At 36.6% G+C, this 19,010-nt stretch overlaps 1 protein-coding gene across 16 annotated transcripts in view; it reads left to right on the forward strand.

Moving 5' to 3' along the window:
* Positions 1 to 19,010, forward strand: part of LTBP1 (latent transforming growth factor beta binding protein 1) — a 201,462-nt gene that overhangs the window by 131,694 nt on the left and 50,758 nt on the right. For 9 of the 16 annotated variants that reach the window (XM_038176453.2, XM_072035662.1, XM_072035663.1 and 6 more), the window contains 6 exons: positions 288 to 383; positions 5,988 to 6,113; positions 7,242 to 7,367; positions 8,100 to 8,222; positions 11,754 to 11,873; positions 16,872 to 16,994. In XM_038176453.2, the coding sequence (XP_038032381.1) occupies positions 288 to 383; positions 5,988 to 6,113; positions 7,242 to 7,367; positions 8,100 to 8,222; positions 11,754 to 11,873; positions 16,872 to 16,994 (714 nt within the window). Of the gene's footprint in view, positions 1 to 284; positions 384 to 5,987; positions 6,114 to 7,241; positions 7,368 to 8,099; positions 8,223 to 11,753; positions 11,874 to 16,871; positions 16,995 to 19,010 lie in introns of all 16 variants that reach the window. The other 7 variants (XM_038176452.2, XM_038176455.2, XM_038176456.2 and 4 more) reach the window with 1 other exon arrangement.

Genomic DNA, 19,010 nt, shown 5'->3' on the forward strand with positions numbered 1-19,010 from the left:
CAGAGATGTTACTATTGTTCTTGCTTTCTTTAGCATCTCATTTTTTTCAGAAGTGGTAAAATGATGGAAAATCCAATTATACTGCTTTTTTTTTTTTTTTTTTTCTACTCCAGATCTAAGCAGAATAAACTAGTGAAAAGCTCCATTGAGTCTGGCTAGATCAGTTTCATGTGTGGATGCTCTGAGCTGTTTGGTTTTGTTGTGTTGTTGTTGTTTGTTGTTGCCTTGTTTTTTTCTTGTTTTTTTTTTTTGGATGCAATTGATTTCCATTCCATGTCACACAGTAGTGATTGAGAAAACATCTCCTCCTCTGCCTGTTGAAGTTGCTCCTGAAGTCTCTACTTCGAGTGCAAGTCAAGTAATTGCACCTACTCAAGTTACAGGTATTGTACTTCCTTTTTAGTACTAAAATAAGTTAAAAAATGACTGTGAATTCCTGACACTGTAACTTGTTCCACATTACTTCAGAATTAGAGTAGCCAAGAGAGTATTGCTGTGGACAGAAAGGAGTACTCTGTGGAAAGGTAGAAAAAGAGTACAGAACAACGCAGGAATGAGTGTACTCTTACCGGAGCCAGGACTGGAAGTTCCCAGGATGTACCTGCCATTTTTGTGCCCACAAATAAATGGTAGAATCAAAAATGAGTCATCCTACCTCAGATTACCTGATTTGGAATTGAAGTCCAATAGTTGTGAATTGCAAAGACAAATATGCAGTTTTGTTATGTGAATTGCAAAGACAAATATGCATAGTATTTTCAGTGGTTTCAAAAGATGCACAACACTGTTTTGGTGCATTCAAAATGCCTAATTCAGAGGGCCTCTGTTTTATAACTGGAGCTTCTAGGCGCTACCACAATTCAGAAAATAGCAGTAAGTTAAGACTGAGCAGTCAGTGAAGTGAATGCTGTCAAGCAGAACAGGTACAGTTCAGTCTCATCGATTTAGTCTCTGCTGGAATACAGACTAGGAATGCTGTTGAAGGGAAGTGTTTCAAATAGTGACAAGACAAAAGGAACACCCTGATGCAAGCTGTGCTGTCAGAAAAGCAGTCAGCAGCAGCTAAATAGAAGAGACAATGGATGAAGTAGCAAAGTTGACTGTTATGTTGTCCAAGGGAGCAGTGGAGCAGTGGTAAAAAATGTGAAAGACAGGGAAATGGGATAGAGGAAGATTATACTTTTTTTTCCTTCATGACCACAAAGAGGCCTCTGCAGGTAGAGAATATAACAAACATTAGTTATCAGTGGAGGTGTTGAGTGATCTGGGTGAAAGAAATGCTGAAAAGCAATATCCTACTGTATTCTGAGCTACTAAATCAAGGGTTGTGGACTAAATAAATTCCAAGTCAAGACAGCAACAGCAAGACGGAGAGATTATGCCAGACTCCAGATGGGATGATGGATGATGAGTTTCACCCACAGTCTGTCTCCCTTCTAGAAAACTGTGGTAGAAGTCATTTTTGGCAGTGGCAAAGCAGGATTACAGGTGAACTAAAAGTCATGTTATTATCCCCGTTTTGTCCCTTGACACAGAAAGCAGCTGTTAGAAAGCATCACAAACCATTTTGGATATCTGAAGCAGAAACTCTCACAAGTAAAGTGAATTACAAAGATCCTTTCTCTTTGAAACTGAATAGTATTATTTCTGATGTGATTCTGCTGGAATTGAAGCAGAAGCAAGCAGACTGACTGTTCCTTCAAAATTCCAGCTTTTTCTTTCTCTCTGTACTCATTTTTTCCACACATGAAAGCTGTGTGAATGAGGGCCTTCCTTTTGAAATCTTTTGTCTTGTCTGTGCAGCTAATGCTGTCCTTCAGAGGTTCACTGCATTTTAAAATTGCAATTATGATAAGTCAGGAAAAAACTTTTTTTTTTTTTTTTTTAAAGCAATCCACTTAAGATCTTCTGTGGAAATTCCTAGAATTTCATGTGTGACATACATGGATGGGAGATGACTTCTCCACAGTTCATTTACAGCTTATATAACTGTAGGATTTTTCTCATCCATTTTTTATGCCAGAGAGTGCTTGCCAGTACGAGAGATTCTGGGCTATTCAAAAAATTATGTCGTAGTTTTGTAGTTCAGTAATCTCTGTATATTTTAAGTTTCTTTTCTCACGATGCTCAACTGAGTGATCTGTGGCATTAAGTTGAAAGGCATTAACTTTGAAACAGCAAGTGTGTAGGAAAATTTGTACTGCCATAATCATGGCCTCCGTTGTCTTTGTCTGTGCATAATTTTTTCTGCTGCTATTTTTGTCCAGTAAATTTAAGATGGTTCTATGTTTTTATATCAGTACCTTTCACAGTGCTAATTCTGGAGCACATGTGGAAAACTTGTTCCATTTCAGTCAGATATATTGCAGTACTGGTCTTCATATCTCTGTTTGCTCCAGACCTGTGAACTTTCATGCTCTGGCATTCGAGCCCATTTTAGCCCTTGTGCAGATATTTTAATACATAGGTCGTTTGAACTTCATAATCATGTGAGAGCATGCTGATCTAGTTCAGCATGCTCCGCTGTCTCTGCATTCCTGTTTTATCTTTGTGTCTCTGTACATAGTGTTTTATCTGAGTACTAGGAGCTTTGACTGTTCCTCCCCTTGTAATATACTTGCATTGGGAGTAGCTGATTCCAGTTGTCTGACAGTTGGCTTAGCCCACTAAGGCTTGTGGAGAATTCTGAAGCTTTTCTTCCAGTAGGATCTGATACAATCTGTAGTTATCCCTGTGATTGTATATCAGTGTTGTTCCCAGCTACCATGACATCAACATACGTGTTTACCCTCTAGACATTTTGTTATCTAGACTGCCTTGTGAAGTACTTCCATGTCCCCTTCTGCGTACCCTCTCAAAGGCAAGCAGTATGTTCCAAATGGTGTGCTGAACATACAAGTCCTAGAACTTGTTTTGTTTATGGGAAACTGACAAATCTCTGCAAGGCATCTGATTTGCTTGAGGAATTTGACTCCTGCCATGTCAGTAGATATTTCATATTTTGTGGGAAAGAAAATTCATCCTGAATTTTCTGCTTTAGCTCTTTGAGATCAGTGCAATGCCTGAGACTGCACCTTTTATCTCTGAGATTAGCAGGGAATAAACCTAGAACTTAGTTCTTCAGGAGAATGCCCTGTGCTGTTGTGTTTTAAAGCACTCCAGTCTTTTTTGAAGGCTTCCAAGTGAATAACTGGCTATTTTCAGCCCTAATTCTGTCTCTTAAGAAATGAAGGTCTCCTGTTTGCAGAGAATAAATCTTCATACAGTGTAAGTAGATTAGATTTGAGATGAGTTACAAGACTTGCTTTTCTGACTGCCCTTGGCAAACATTACCTAGAAGGCTGAGCCCATGATTGTGTGCTTTCCTTGGTGCCTTTCACAAATCTGTTTTACATTTTCATTTAAATGAGTTCTGTACTCTTTTACTTCAAGACTTCAGTCTTATATTTCTTCTGAGCCACTCTTTCCATTTTTGTTATGAAAATCCTGTGCTTTGTTGCCTCTTGTGTCTACACAATATTTCTGGATTTTATATTTTCTTTTATGTCCTAAAAAAAGCTGTAGAGCTTGAGTCCTGTGTTGAAATTTCATTCTGCCCTTTCACTTAGCATATGGATTTACAACGTATATTTGGACAATGCAGTATTTATATGAAATAATGACTATTTATTAGGAAACAAAAAGGTGGCTCATCAAATAGGTTCCATAATAATTTTTCACTCTACATTTCTGTTTTTCTTATTCAAAATCAAAATATTTGTGGGTTATTTTAATAGATGCTACGTACACCTCCAATATCCTTATTGGAAAAAAAAAAAAAAAAGAAAAACACATCAGGTTATTCATAGATAAAACCTTTCTGAAACAAATTCATGATCCACCCTTTCCAGAAGGATTTCAAAGGTATTCATTCATCTCACCCTTAACACAGAACATGTAGTAAATATGTAGTATATGATAAGTGTGCTTTGAAAGTTTTACTTCTGGACAGTCAATACCTTGAATGGTATAATAGGAAAAGTAGTGAAAGATGCTTTAAACTAAGAATTTAGCATGGTAGAATGTTTTTAAGTTTAAAAATGCAATTGATAAATTATAATTTTAGGTGTTTTCCCTTTATATAAGTTATCTTCCCATAATAAAAGAACTGTGTTGTGGTTTTTTTTTTAATGTTTTTCTACATTAGCTTGAGAACCACTCCCTTGTACATTCCTGTCCACAAGTGAGGTCTGTAGACAGTGCACACAGTCTACTGTGTATGAGAAGTGTACATGACTATGGTCTTTCAGGGGTGTAAACTTCATGGGATGTTGATCAACATAAAGCAGATGCAGAGTTACTGTAAGATCTATTTTGAAGCATTCTTTTGAACATTTTTGTTTCTTCTTTTTTGATGTATTAAAGTTGTCTTTTCTACATACATCCATGTGTCAAGAAGTAAAAATAACAGAAATGCAATTAATACTGCTGTCATAGCTGAAACTTGTCAATTTGTGGTTCTGTGTCCAAAGGGCCTAAAAATTTCACTTGCTATAAATTTGAAAACAAAAAAGTCAATGTACTATATATACTTGAGAGCATTGCAGTGTCAGATTGGCTAGTCTCAGAATTAACACAGGTTTTGAAGTAATTGCAATGTCCAGATAAGTACTTTAAGGTGCAGTATTGTATATGGTAGACATATCTACCATGTAGTTCCTTGATTTGCATTCACAGAGTGACATTGCACATTTTAGTAAAAATTTATCTCTTAGAAGATGGCATTCTTTCATGAAGGCACGGCCAGTGTGGATGTTTGAGTTGTACATGACATATACAAGGTCTGAATCACCCTGCTGTTGGAGGTACAGTTCTGTCCCCAGTTAAACCCTCCTGAATCTATGGAAAGAACAGAGAAATTATCCTGTCCTTCTGCAAGCATTGAGCTGCCTCCTTCAATTACCTCTAATTAGTTTGTCAATCCCATATGAAAGCTTTACTAATTAGTAATGGTCAATGAGAACTTGGAAGTCAGCACTGCTGTGACTTTGGCCCTTCTGACAGTCTGCTCCCTGCTCCCTTATGGGGGGAGGAGTTTACTACACTGTTGTGAACTAACATTAGTTGAGAAAAAATGGTAGCTTTCCATGTTCTGCTGGGTTTTGTTTCCTCAGGAAAAAGAGTGGAACCGCGAATTGCTATGTTCTGTGAAGGAAATTCATTAGGTTATTATGTAATATAATAATTATTAAATAAAGTAATCTGTTGTTCAGATACAGTTTCAAATGTTCAGCTATATGACATATGTGTAGTAAATGCAAGTGAGTTAAGATTTGCTAGATAAGATCCTAAATTGGGTAATATAAACTGAATATAGTTAATTGAAGTGGTTTTCAGTGCCTTAATTCTGCACCTTCAGAATTAGTTAAATTTAAATGTAATCTGTTTCTAAATAGTCTGAATAAATGATTCTTCTCTACAAATTATAGCTTCTTCTTGAGAAGTTACCATTTCATGCTGCTATGTAACCTTAATTTAATTTGCAACCAAATATATTTATTACTATTCTTTGCAGCAACATGCATACTTTGAGAATTTCTAAAACAACTCTAAGGACTTAGCATCCAATGCTGCCCTATCTGAATCACCTTATATTCAAGCTGTAGCTGATGTGTATTCTGTAAAAATAATCAGAAACCTACCACAGTTATTTTCATAACCTTTGCTGCAAAGATTAAATTGTATATATTTTTTATTTTAGATTGCTTTAATTTAACTTTATTTTTTTATGTACTCATTTATAGATTTTGAATGGGACACTAAAATATGTCACTAGGAAAAGCCTAGATGGTTTCTGGATCTTCCAGATAAATTATCTATTACAGAAACACAGGATTTACAAACTTACAGTTGCTTTCAGGCCCAATTTTTACTTGGATTACAGAATATTGTGCACATAAACAACTATGTGGGAGAGTTTAATGTTAAACTTTGTTTTGTTTGCTTAGAAATCAACGAGTGCACAGTTAATCCTGATATCTGTGGAGCAGGACACTGCGTTAATTTGCCTGTGGGATACACATGCATCTGCTACGAGGGATACAAACTTAATGATCAGCAGACAAAATGCTCTGGTATGAATGGATGCTTTCAAAACTTTAAAATAGTCACATTATGAAATGTTTGAAATGTAGAGTCTGATCAGGAGGAATATGCTACAGAGCCGTCAGGAGCTGATTCCTCTACTGGATGTTTCCAAACTACACAGAAGCTAGTTTTTGTATGTCAAATAAAATTTGCCAGCTTGTCTCTGATATAGCCTTTCACCACTCAGAACTGAATGTAAATTTAATTAAAGTTGAATGAAAGCCATTCCCTTTGTGAGATGAGAGAAAAAGTGATTAGACAGACCATTTCTTCTTGGTTTTGTATTAGGTATCTAAAATTGTCAGACTGCTAGGAAGAAATACACTTCTGTTTGGAGAAAGAATGACAGAAGTAATGCCTGTTTCGGAGAACAATTTGACCAGCTACCAGCTCTGCAGCTGAACTAAATCCGGTCACTTTGTTAGGCCTTTCCTTTCAACTGCTTGCTGGAAAAAAAGAGAATACTGTAAGCATCCCAGAAGCACATTAAGAGATCTATAAGTGAGGTCTTTGTCCACTCAAAGCCCAGACGGGCTCTGAATAAGCCATTTCAGATCTGGAAGCAGCCTATCAATCCCTTTCCTTGATTCAGAATATGTTGGTTCCTCTGTAACTTGGATCAGGAAGACTTTATTATATCATGTTTCAAGACTATATACTATCAACTTTTCACACTACCTAAAATTCAGTAACTTCAAATTGATGCACAGACTATCAGGTGCGACTACCATATTAAAAAAAATAATAATTTGCATTCATATACATAGCCAAATAGAAACTTAAAAGCCTTCTATTTCATACAAATTGTATTAATGTACTGTGCTTGCAGCTTGTGCTCAGCTTACACTCAGGGTAGTGATTTGAATAGTAATCATGTCACATTCTTCAGGCCAATGCAATATTCATGTAGTCTATGCCAATAAGAGCATTTTTTTCCAACCAAAACTATTTAATGCATCTTTTTTGAAGCTTTAAGGGTGAGGAGTGCATATATTTTTTCAAATAGTTAAAATAATTACAAGATCAGTCCTTTCAAAAGCATGGCACAGAATGAACAAAAAGAATCACAACTAAATATGTTATTCTACAGTCTTAAATTTTTATTTCTTTTATAGATATTAATGAGTGTAATCAGACACCTCATCTCTGTTCCCTTGGACGCTGTGAAAATACAGAAGGAAGTTTCCTATGTATTTGCCAAGCTGGATTCATGGCCAGTGAAGATGGAACTGACTGCGTTGGTAATTACTGCTCTACTTTATAAAAAAATAAAAATAGGTTTCTTGATTCATTTTCGTATTTTTATCCAACCTCCTCCCCCCTCCCCCCCCAAAGTCCCCTTTTCAGCTTTCTTCCGAAATGTCATTGGTACTGGTCTGATGTCTGGAAGTGCTTTAACTGTCTCTCACCAGGTAGTGTGGAGAGGAAAGTATGTGAGTGGTTTCTTCTACTTTTCAAAACGGTCATTTGTTGAAAAACAGTAATTTTTTAGTATTGTATTTGTTTAGGAAAACTACCATTTAGTAAAAATACTTTCTGTGGTGGGAAATCCAAATATTCAGAACACTTTCAATCTCTAGCTGCTGTTACAAACCGAATTTTTAAGCATAGCTGCAAACATCCATGGACTTTACATAGTAACAGAAACAGATTGAAGAAGCTGTGATCTTCTTTAGGTTAGCACTGCCTTGAGCACAGCATGCACTCAGTGACGAGCAATGTGCTTGCAACCACAGAGGCACTCACTGTACCTCTCTCTACAGCCTGATTGTTTCTAGACTTTATTCTCCAATCACATGGAATGAAGTAAAGATGAAACTGCTCAATAAGAAGTGCTTTAAGGCTGTGGCTTACAAACAGCTTGAAAATTTGAGCTTTTTTATTTGTTCAATTAAAGAAAACGGTAGGGGAGATGCATTTGGTAATTTTGTGGTGGAACAGTTTCTCTTAACTTCTCTTTTTCATCTCTGCAGATTTTGATGAATGTTCAAGACCTCATACTTGTGGGGAAGGCTTCTGTATAAATACTGTTGGCTCGTATAGGTGTGAATATTGTGACAGTGGCTACCAAATGAACAGGAGAGGGGAATGTGAAGGTAAGTTTGGACTCTTCACCGGTAGTAACACAGTAACAGTTGCCAAACCAAGCAACTGCAATAGGAGGAGCCATTTCTTCATGATGACTGTTTTCTTATGGACTGCTGTTTCTGATCTGAGCAGTAAACTTTACACCTGTTTGTTTTTAAAGAAAGCTGGGCATTAGAAATATTAAAACTATGCCATAATGGATTTGCATGCTTATTATTTTTCTACTTGATACATTTCTTTTAAGTAATTTCTATCTCCATTTGCTATTTCGTTTCAGATGGAATCTCTTGGCACAGTAGTTTTATATCTATTGTGTTCAGAGTTCCTTTCCCCATTCCACTCTGCCTATTTCCATTGGTAATTTCTCTATCTTAATCTTACTGTTGGATTTCTATCACATTTCTTCACTTAATTTGCCTTCAGGTCATTTAACTTCCCCATGTACAGCAGCTAAAAATGACAGAATGTTCAGAAGGATATTGGTTGTTTTATCTGCAGTGTGTCTGGGAAAACAAAGTGAAGTTAAAATTTATTCATATCACAAAAAGTGCCAAATGTTACCACTGTTTGGAAAGATTAACATTGCCTGCTGTTCAAGGGAGGCTCTGCACAGAGGCTTGAGCTGCAAAGGGAGAATTCTCAGAGGGAGCAATCTTAAACAAGAAACCTTTTGAGTACTCTCCAACCTTTTCAGTTATTTGATTTCTGCAGCTGTAATTCAATTCCTATTATTTAGCTTTAAGATGCTGCAAAGGAATTCCCCTGCTGAGGACAGAACCTGAAGTAGCTCATACCATTTCATCTCAGGACAGCTATTTTAGCAGCTCTTGATGTGGAATCTGTTAACTTTATTACTATTCCCTCATTACCTGTCCATGTTACAAAGTCTTTTGTTTCCAAAAGGATCCATTGTTTTTCCTAATAAAAATAATAAATAAATAAATACTTAAATAAAAAGAACAAGCAGCAAATGATAAAGTGAACTTTTCTCTTTTCCTTTTTCCTCTTTCTTTATCTTGTTTGGAAATATATACCTAGCAGATGTTTCATGTTGCAGGAGATCCTATGATGTCTTACCTTTAAAACTACACGTTATTTTCCAGTGTGCCATTTTTGCCTATTTTGTTGTTCTTTTTTCATTTTCAAAAGGAATTGTGAACTAAAAACCACAGGTAGCTATTTATTTTTAAACATAGTTTTGTAAATTACATGCATTTTTCTAAGGTACTTATGACAGAATAAAATTGCTAACATGTTAGGTTGCCTAACAAATGATCAATGTAAACCTGCTGTGGATGTATTTGTTGCTCTGAGCATTGCTAAGACATTCCTCTTTCTACTCAGACTTTTTTTTTTTCTGTTTAGCAAATGCTTTACACACTCTACTCTTACAACTGCTTTTGCAAATTTTCTCTGTCAGTCAGGAATGTATTGGACTCTAAAAATCATAATATCACAGTGCATCAAATTTCTTATTAGCTTGTATTTTAAATAGTGCGGTGTAGTCCTCTATTATTTAGCTTAAAAATATGTAATCTCTATAATCACATTTTCTGCTGAAAGTTATTTAAGGTTGCTTTGGGGAAAAACCCTCCTACACTAAATCCATCAAACCAAGGAAATGACACATTCAGGGAATCATTTCACCATGTCATTACACCTACACATTATAGTCACACTACTGACAGATTCCAAATTCCACAGATAACTCCTTTCCACCTCCTCCACACTCCAAAAACAAAGGTAAGAATCCTCCAAGCTGCACACAATATACACTGTTCATTTACATTTCCTCACCCTGTCATAATTCTGCCTTCAAGCTATATGTACACAAGCTGTGTTGTGGGCCCAGCTGGGGAGACATAAAGACTGCATACATGTTCTTCTTGCTAAATTCATTATTCATGTAGAACAATGTTACAGGCATAGTGAAACATTATTACATACAATTAATTATTTTTACAATTAATTATTCCTGCAAAAACTTCTGGTGATTTGTTTAAGCTTTGCAGCATTTAGACTTTATTTTGACTGCAAATGTCTGTACAAAATGCATAATTCGTGTTGTGTGTTTTCAAGGTGAATACAGTCCAAGCAGTTCTGAGAGCAGGTTTCAGAGGAAGGTTGTTTGTTACTTAATAAATTTTAAATTTTAAATTATAAATCTTAATAAATCTCACAGCTGTTTCACTGAGAAGCATTTGCATTGTAGAGGCTCAGGAGGCCTGCTGCTGTTTCTATGAGAAAGTACTCTGCTGGATTGTCATGATTCTATGCAAAAATGTGATTTGCACAGATCCAGTGTCTAGTTTGCACATGGGATGTCCAATTCCCTGAAGGTTGGAGCATTAGCCAGTTAAAGTACAAGTGTTCGGGGGCAATTTTCCCTCTGTGAAGCTTGTTCCCAAAACTAGGAGTAAATTGCTACCCTTAACACTCTCTGTGGTGGAGTAGCAATTCCTTAGCTGCTAAAGACACAACATCTAGGTGTGGATCAGTGAAGAGATGTTAACTTAGGGAGCTGGGGTTAGAGATAACTTAGGCTCTGAATATTTCATTAGCTGCATGCACCGTGTGAAGCAAGTCTTAGGTAGAAAATACTATAGTTGTTGTACCATTACAGACCATGTCATAAAATGATATTCAAGTCTGCAAGCAGGATAGATTGAGGCTGCCCATGCAATTTTAATTCCATTATCGTCTAATCACTGGTCACTCAACAGCAGCTTGTCTTTGAATGACAATTTTTGTATGCAGTCTCTTTTAGATTGAAAATATTGGATGTATTGGAATTTTCTTCAGTGCAGGATAAGAAGTTATTGGTAGATGCTCAGAGCCTGATCATGAGATATTTGAGCTTTTCAGGACCTATCTTGGTGCTTTGTCATGGGTAAACTGCAATCTCTCATGATGCAACAAGTCCCTCTGTCACCCTAAATGTTGCCAGCCTCACAGAGATGAATATGTTGCCTGTTCCTTCTTTCAGACATAATTAATTCCCTATTTCCTATAAGCAACTTGATAAAATTACCATTCACACGACTAAATTCATAGTTCCCATACTACTTTTCTGCATAACTCTAGGGGATAGGAGACTACCAAATTTCTCTTTGCATTGAGAAGCCAGTAATTTTGTTGTTACAGCAGTGCACTTACAAACACTCCTGAGACAGACAATAGGAGGTAGGTACCTGAGGACATTTCGACATGGTAGAAGGGTGACACCAACAATGGTATTTATTCCTATCTAAGCCAGAAATCTGACCTGCTGTATGCTATACAGGGCCTACCAAGGAGTGGTAGTATAACAAAATTCAGATTCTGTTGCATGCACTGTGGTCTAATTTATTTCTCATAGATGCCCCTTCACTGGTACAAATCTATACTAACTTGTACCTTCCTGGGTATCCTACGGAAAGTACATAACTCTTTAAATTTATGAGTATAACTTGAACTCAGTTGGAATATCTGGATTGGCTTATTGTTCAGTGTTCTGTTACGGTTTTGACCTATATTTTCTTTTATCTTCTCATTTGAAGACATTGATGAATGCATGACCCCAACTACTTGTCCAGATGCACAGTGTGTTAATGCTCCTGGCTCTTACCAGTGCATTCCTTGCAGAATGGGATTCAGAGGCTGGAATGGACAGTGCCATGGTATGTTCAGTACTGTTTGTATCTCTGGTTATAGTTCTTGTTCCAAGATGCTGTATTTCCTATTCCCTCGATGGTAAAACCTGATGATAGCACTTGTGCCATGGTTCCCCATTTCATTCAATAATAATTGAAAATAAGAGAAATTAAATTTGAAATTATTTTAAGTTCTCAGACATGGGATGACTGAGGAAATATAATTTTAGTTTTAGAACACTAAATCTAGACTGTAAATCAGACAATTTTAGTTTCAAAAAATGAAATAGAAAACACAGGTCTGAAAGGAATGTATCATCAGTGAAATGCTATTAAGCCATTTTTTGGAGGCATTTTACAAATAGAAAGGTCATGAGAGTGCTAACACATCACTGTGACTGGCAGGCTTTTCAACAGGATATGGGAGTTCGCTCATAGCACTTGTTAGTAATACCTTAATTATCTGTACTTCCAGCAAATCTTGTGTTATTCAGCACATCTTTTAACAGCTTGTCTTTCTCGCTTTCATTTATTTTTTTTAGGACAGATTTTTCACATTGTTTTTGTCTATTTGTTTTTAATAGTTAGATTATATTTTTTTCAAATTAATTTTTAGCTATTTGAGATAAACAGGAAAAAGTGAATTAATGCACAAAAAGAAATAAAATCTTTTGCAATTTTGAGTGTTATTTCCTGTGGCACTGCCAGAAAATTGAATTTGACCTCAGTTGTGGAAGATCTGTCTGTAGTGAATACTCCTGTCTGCTCTGTGTGCATATACATGTGCACTATAATTTGTGACAGTTGTTTGAGTAACCATGTTACTTAAACATAGAATGATAATATCCTACATAGGTAGTCTTTTCATTATTATTGTAGTTCAGATTGGCAGTGCACTTCAACAGTTGATTTCCTAATCACTCCCCATTGCTGTGATTTGTTTCAGCTCATAAAGCAGTCTCAGAGTATTAAAATAACACTGGGAGGTGGGCATCTACTGTGCTCCAACCACAAATGGGCTTTTGATCTTTGCATCAAGACTAGAGCTAGGTTGCTGTGAAGCACCTGAAATACGTGTGGTGTGGCTGTCAGAACCCGCCACTGTTCTAGTTGTACAGATTTCATCTGTTCAATCACTCTGTTGGCCAATAAAGGCATATTGTAGCACAGCATTTTTGTGTGAACATCCCTCTGTAACAATTTATCAGCATGCCCTAGCTGCATTATTTGGTCTTATAATCTGGCTTATTGTGCAGGAAAGTATTTCTCAGGTAATTTCATAGGTTTTTATCGAGTTATATCAAGCTATAAAGTGTTTTAAAGAGATTGATGTGTTTCTCTTAGCACACATTTATTGATACACATCTTTGATTTGCTTCTTCCCACCTACCTGTATTCCTGCAGGTCTTGCAAGGAATGTGGCACGTTCATTCTGTTACAAACATTCAAAGATTTCTTTTTATTTATTTATTTATTTTTAAGGTAAACTTACCTTGATTTTGTGTTCTTTTCTGATACCAAGTTTGATATATATATGCCTATTTGTGAAAACAGCCTTGTTGAAAGTTCCATGGGGTACCTTTCACTTGGGCCATTCTTGTTAACCAAGTTAGTAGCAGTAGAATTGAGAGGCAAGAAATCATTGCTTTGCTCAGATTTACAAACAAATCTAATTCATGTAAGGGATAAGTATTTGTTCCAAGATGCAGATGCTTCTTTTCCTCATATCACTGCATATAGTTTCCCTTTGTTTTGTGGAATGTTTTAAGCCTAGACGTCTCACTCACATCATTAGTGATGTGATCAGTCTTCATTTGCTGTTTATCCTAGACTTACATCATGTTGGAGATGAGCCATATGCATTTTAGAAAATGTAATGCAGACAGTTTGTCTTACAGCTTTTCAATATGGTATCATTTAAATACACTGCAAAGGAAAATATATGCCAAGTTATGTATGATGGGTATTTAAGTCCATTGTTCCATAAATTCAGTTGTTTCTGCTATTAGTTGAGGTCAGTTGAAGCTCTGCTGTTTTTCCCCAGGGCTGTTTTCAGTGTTTTTTACCTCAGCTCATTCCTCTGCTGGCACTTGATGCCCTAGAAAGTATAGCAGAAAAATTCTATGGATCTTTAGTGGTGTTTATATTTTAGCCTTGCAGGATTTAAATCTAGGAACATATCACCTGTTGTTTAATGAAGGCAAGCCTATCACTTCAGACTTACATAGAATATATTTAACTGCAGTTTAATTAGGAGTATCCAATGTGAGATACATAGTGGAAGAATTTAAAATGACACCAGCACACGCTGCCTCCTTGCTGTCTTGCAGTTGCTGCTACTGTCCAAGATCCCATCACATGTTCATGTTGTGCAGGGACTATTTGAAACAATTATTTTTAAGTTTACACGCAACCCCTATTTTTTTTTAATTATTCTCTCTGCAAATACATACATTCTAATACAGTAATGTATCATGACATATAATAAAAATAAATAGTATCTGAATTTAGAGCACACTTCTGTGTATTAATGAATAAATGGAAAAATAATAAAAAAGGCTTACAAAAATTTCTAGACCCCTCCATCCTCATTGTTATTACTGTGGTGAATTTTGCAGCTACACAGTTAACTAAGAATATTCTGCTTGCAAAGTGTTAGGAATCTAGTCGAGAGGTTTCAAAACTAGTACAGAGGCCAGCAGAGCCAATCCATATACTCCTAGCCCTCCTGCAAAGAACTTGATAGAATCAGGTACAGCTCTGGACTTCACCTTAGAAGACCTAGATTCTGTTCCTGGCTTTTTTGCTGGTTTTATGGGGAAGTATATTGATCTTTTGGTCCCACCTAAAAACCAGAAATTATATTGCCAACTTTGTTTTCAAATAGCTTGGAGAAAAGCTGGTGACAAGCAACCTGTAAGAAGCAGGTTTGTTTTTCATTTGTGTGCCTAACTGCTGGGTTAGGTTCTCTGTGTTTTCCGTTTTGTTCAGTGAGGTCATTTTGAAATGGTAGGAAGGAATCTTAGAAATTAGTCTTGCAGAAGGATGGAAGTAGTATTGCCTACTGAACTGCCATAGCAGAAGACCTGCAGATCTGTGCTGTCATCAGGGTGGAGGCCGCTTCGTATTCTTAGCCAGCCTCTAACAAAGGGGCTTTATTGACAGAGACAGATCATTTGAAATATGGATAATCATGGTGGTTTCATTTGTGTCTGAGCATGGATGGGCTTTGTCAAAAGTCAGGTTATACAGTACCATGTGGAGAGCTATGAGTGGTAAATAAATGTAAGGAAAATACTCGCTGCAGATATCCAGAATAGCTAATAAAAGCTATGAGATGAATTAAAGATTTTTAATCTTTCCATCTCTCCCTGTTCTACAGCTGCCTAAATAGCTCAAGTGCCTCAATCAGTAGTTTTACTTTATGTTGACAGATTTTGTGTGCTTTGTGGTGGCAAAAGACAGTATAATTGAGAGTAACATGATTTCTGACATAAAAGCAAATAAGGTTTAATTTTTTTCTGTCTCAGTAGAGCTGAAAAAATACTTTTTTTTTTTTTTTATATATAGAATCAGGGGCACCTGCTTGCTGTTAGCTGTACCCTCAAAATAAATTACATTTTGGAAGTTAAACTTTTATTTTGTGTAAATGAAAACCACCCCTAGGTGGAAAAAAAAAAAAAAAAAAAAAAAAAGACAATACTGATTAGTTTAGAATTCTGAATTAATTCTGCATGGGTTTATAAGAAAGTTGTTATTTATTTGTTTTTATTGTTTGTTTTTTCTTTTCTACAAATTGCATTCAGAAGGAATACCTGAAAATGATTAAGTAGTAACACAGCAATTTTCATGTTGACTAAACAGGGTGGTCCACCTAGTTAATATTCTCCTTTCAGAGAAAGATGAAAATGTGTCTGTGAAATAGTTAAAAGGGGAAAAAAAGTTCTTTTTGAGTCTGCCTGTGAATAAAGGTTGGCTTGCAACTGGATTTTGCTTCTAAAACTTTAGTTATAAAGTCTTAGTTGAGTTCTTTGTTGCCTGTATAGACTAGCCTTACAAGTGATCTGCATGAAGTACAGAAATCCTCTTGAAATTCCTCATGTGTTAGCTATGTCTTTTAGAACCTGCCTCCCTTAAGTGCATTTGAAAAACATTATCTAGTAATGTGCAACATGCACATGTTTTGTATATGCACTGGAGAACTCTTAAGTGCTGTACGTTAATTGACCTAGCTTTAAAAAACAGCAAAAACTCAACAGCAGAAAAGTGTGGTTGAGTTCAGAACTTGCTCCAAGGAGAACCTTCCTGTTCCCTCACTCCAGGTAAATGAGCAGAGGCAGCAGGTGGGAGCTGTGACAAGAGCAGATGTTTCAAAAGTGATTTTGGTGAGAACGGTTTCCAACACAGCCCTGCCAGCTTGAGCTGTGTTTGCATCTGGGGTTATCTGGATTGTTTCTTGCAATAGCATAAGTATTAGTGATGATGGCTACAAGGTATTGGCAGCTGCTTGTGCTTTTGTCGTAGTTACGTATACTTCCTAAGAGTAAATCTATGCAATGCAAGAATGAGTGTGCCAGCACGTGCTGACCTCTTTTTTACTCTACTCTACTCTTTCTATCCCTTTTCTCTCAGTGGCTTAAGCCACTGTGGGAAAATTTTGGGCAAAAATGATCTTATTTAAGTAAGGATGATGTAGACACACAGTTCATAGTACAAACACTATTAAAAAAAAAAAAAAAAAAAAAAAAACAAGATTTGTTAACCTGAACTACAGTACTAGGATTAAAGCATTGTTTTAGTCATGTGGGTTGTGAGTATACTTTGAGCACAGGCCAGCTCAAATTCAAATCCTTATTTCTCTTTTTTTTTTTTTTTTTTTTAATCAGAATTGCCACGGGATTGACAAGGCCAAAAAGACAGGAAAGCTGGTTGTGATTATGCTTATGACGGAACTTGAATCAGTTCCCACACCCACCTGAGAGATATTTGTAACCAAGTTAATTTATGCTTTGTTTGTATTCACAGATATAAATGAATGTCAGTATGGCAATCTCTGTACACATGGACGTTGTGAAAATACTGAGGGGTCTTTCAGATGTATTTGTGGCCAAGGTTTCAAACTCTCTGCATCAGAGGATCAGTGTGAAGGTAGGAAGGAATATGATTAAAATTCTGTAAGGTTGCACTTCTAGATAACATTTCTCATCTAATAGTATTCTTCCTCATGGAGACAACAAAAGTACAACACTGAGGCTAAATTACCAAAAATGTAAGAAGAATGTTTTTTTCTATTTTATGGCTTACATAGTCACATTATACATTTTGCGATTTGTTATAAAACATCTGGGGTTATAAAGCCAATCAACAATGTTTAGTAATATTTATGTTACTTGATTGGAATTTCTGCAAAATGCTTGACATTTCTGTCATTTTCGAGGTTTGGAGACAGTGGCTTTTGCTGTCTTAACCTTTTAGTGTGGCATTTGCATTTCTTTTCATCTTTTATTCTTTCATGTGAAGGAGTGAAATCACAAAACCCAGGCTACATTCTCATGGAACTCAGTAGCGTCACTTAAATGCTGAGCTGATGCCTGCTTTGGTATTGCTGCTTTTCAAGCAAGATACTTAGTAGAAAATGAGTGTGGTATCATATTTCTACGAACAAGTACCTGTATCTCCAGAATGTCAGGTCCTGCATTTCTTCCACATCTAAAATTCCCATCGGTACTGCTCCAGTGAAACAAAATTGGCTATGAAGCCAGAGCACAGCAGTCTGAGAGAGAGCACAGAGTGCATATATGAAGTATGAGTATCTCTCTCCTCCTTGAACAGCAGGCATTAGGGACTCCTTGCAACCTGTCCACCAGAAGTGAAAATCTGGGATAATGTCTCCAAGCTGCGGAAGCACACAGAAACCTGAGTTTCTTGTCAGCTGTTTTTCTTCTTTATATTCCCTTCCCATAAGTGTCTGCATATAGCACTAAACACATTCAGCCTTCTGAGAGCTAAAATAATACAATAAAACTAAATAATCATTCATTTAACTTTGTCAGGAAATTTGAAACAAAACATCACTGTACGTTAAGTGGCTTGAGTGAGTTAAATGTGCTGTCCAGGACACAGAGCAGACCAGTCTTGGGGAAAGTATGTAGACAAAGTTTGACTGCTTCCTCTGAGCCTTTCATGGAAAAGAGCCTTTGCCAAGCTGTGCTGGCATGTGCAGACAGTTCTTCTTAAAGTGCACCCTTCTAAAGTCAGGATCCGTACACGTGCCCAGATACTTCATGCAGCCCCACAGAATTCGGTGATCCTTAAATTCAAAACTTCTCTGGTCACAAGGGACCATTATTCAAGAGGTCAGACTACATAGCCATAACACAGACCAGAAAAAAACTCACTGAGTAACTTTCTCCTGTTTGAATTGCAGTATATTTTCAGAACAACATGCAGCCGTGCCTAAATCCTAGAAGTGACTAACAACCTGCCATATAGATTTAATTACAGTTTCTTCACAAACTTTTTATAAGTAAGAGAGTGAAAACAGGTTTCCTAGCTCATAGAGGATGTGCTGTGTTCTGAATTCAAAGTGCTGCTCCCCTCCACTATTTTGACATTTTCATATGAAAATTTAAGTTCAGTGTTCAAGTCCATCTGGTAACCCAGGCTGACCCCAGTTTATGAGAACTGAAGCACTGAGGGATTAGCAGTAGTTGTGGAAGCAAAGAGACATTTCCCTATACTTAGAGGATTAATACTGTTACAAGGCGAGTATTTAAAGGAGCGTCAATGTACAGCCGAATAGGAGAACAGCCTGTCAGTGTGTATGTAACCATACCCTGTTAAAAGGTGGTGATCCCGCTGGAAAGTATTTTGTGGGTTTAGCTGACTCACTGGAGCAGCTAGCTTGTTACCTTTGCCAGATACAGAGAAACAAAAAGAATTCACAAGCAGTGTGTCTGTCTGTGGGTACCTGTTTGTGTATTGATGGATATTGACACTATGGGAGTGAATTGTGAATGCAGTCACCTTGAGGAAAACATCCAATCTGCAATTTCATATATTTTTATGCATTATGTTGACTGTCTGCATTTGTTAATAAATACAAGACCAAGAGAAACAGTACTTCATATTGACACTCTCCTTCGCTGTTTTGTTCAAATATAT

Source organism: Anas platyrhynchos, chromosome 3, assembly GCF_047663525.1.
Source record: "Anas platyrhynchos isolate ZD024472 breed Pekin duck chromosome 3, IASCAAS_PekinDuck_T2T, whole genome shotgun sequence".
NCBI lineage: Eukaryota > Metazoa > Chordata > Aves > Anseriformes > Anatidae > Anas > Anas platyrhynchos.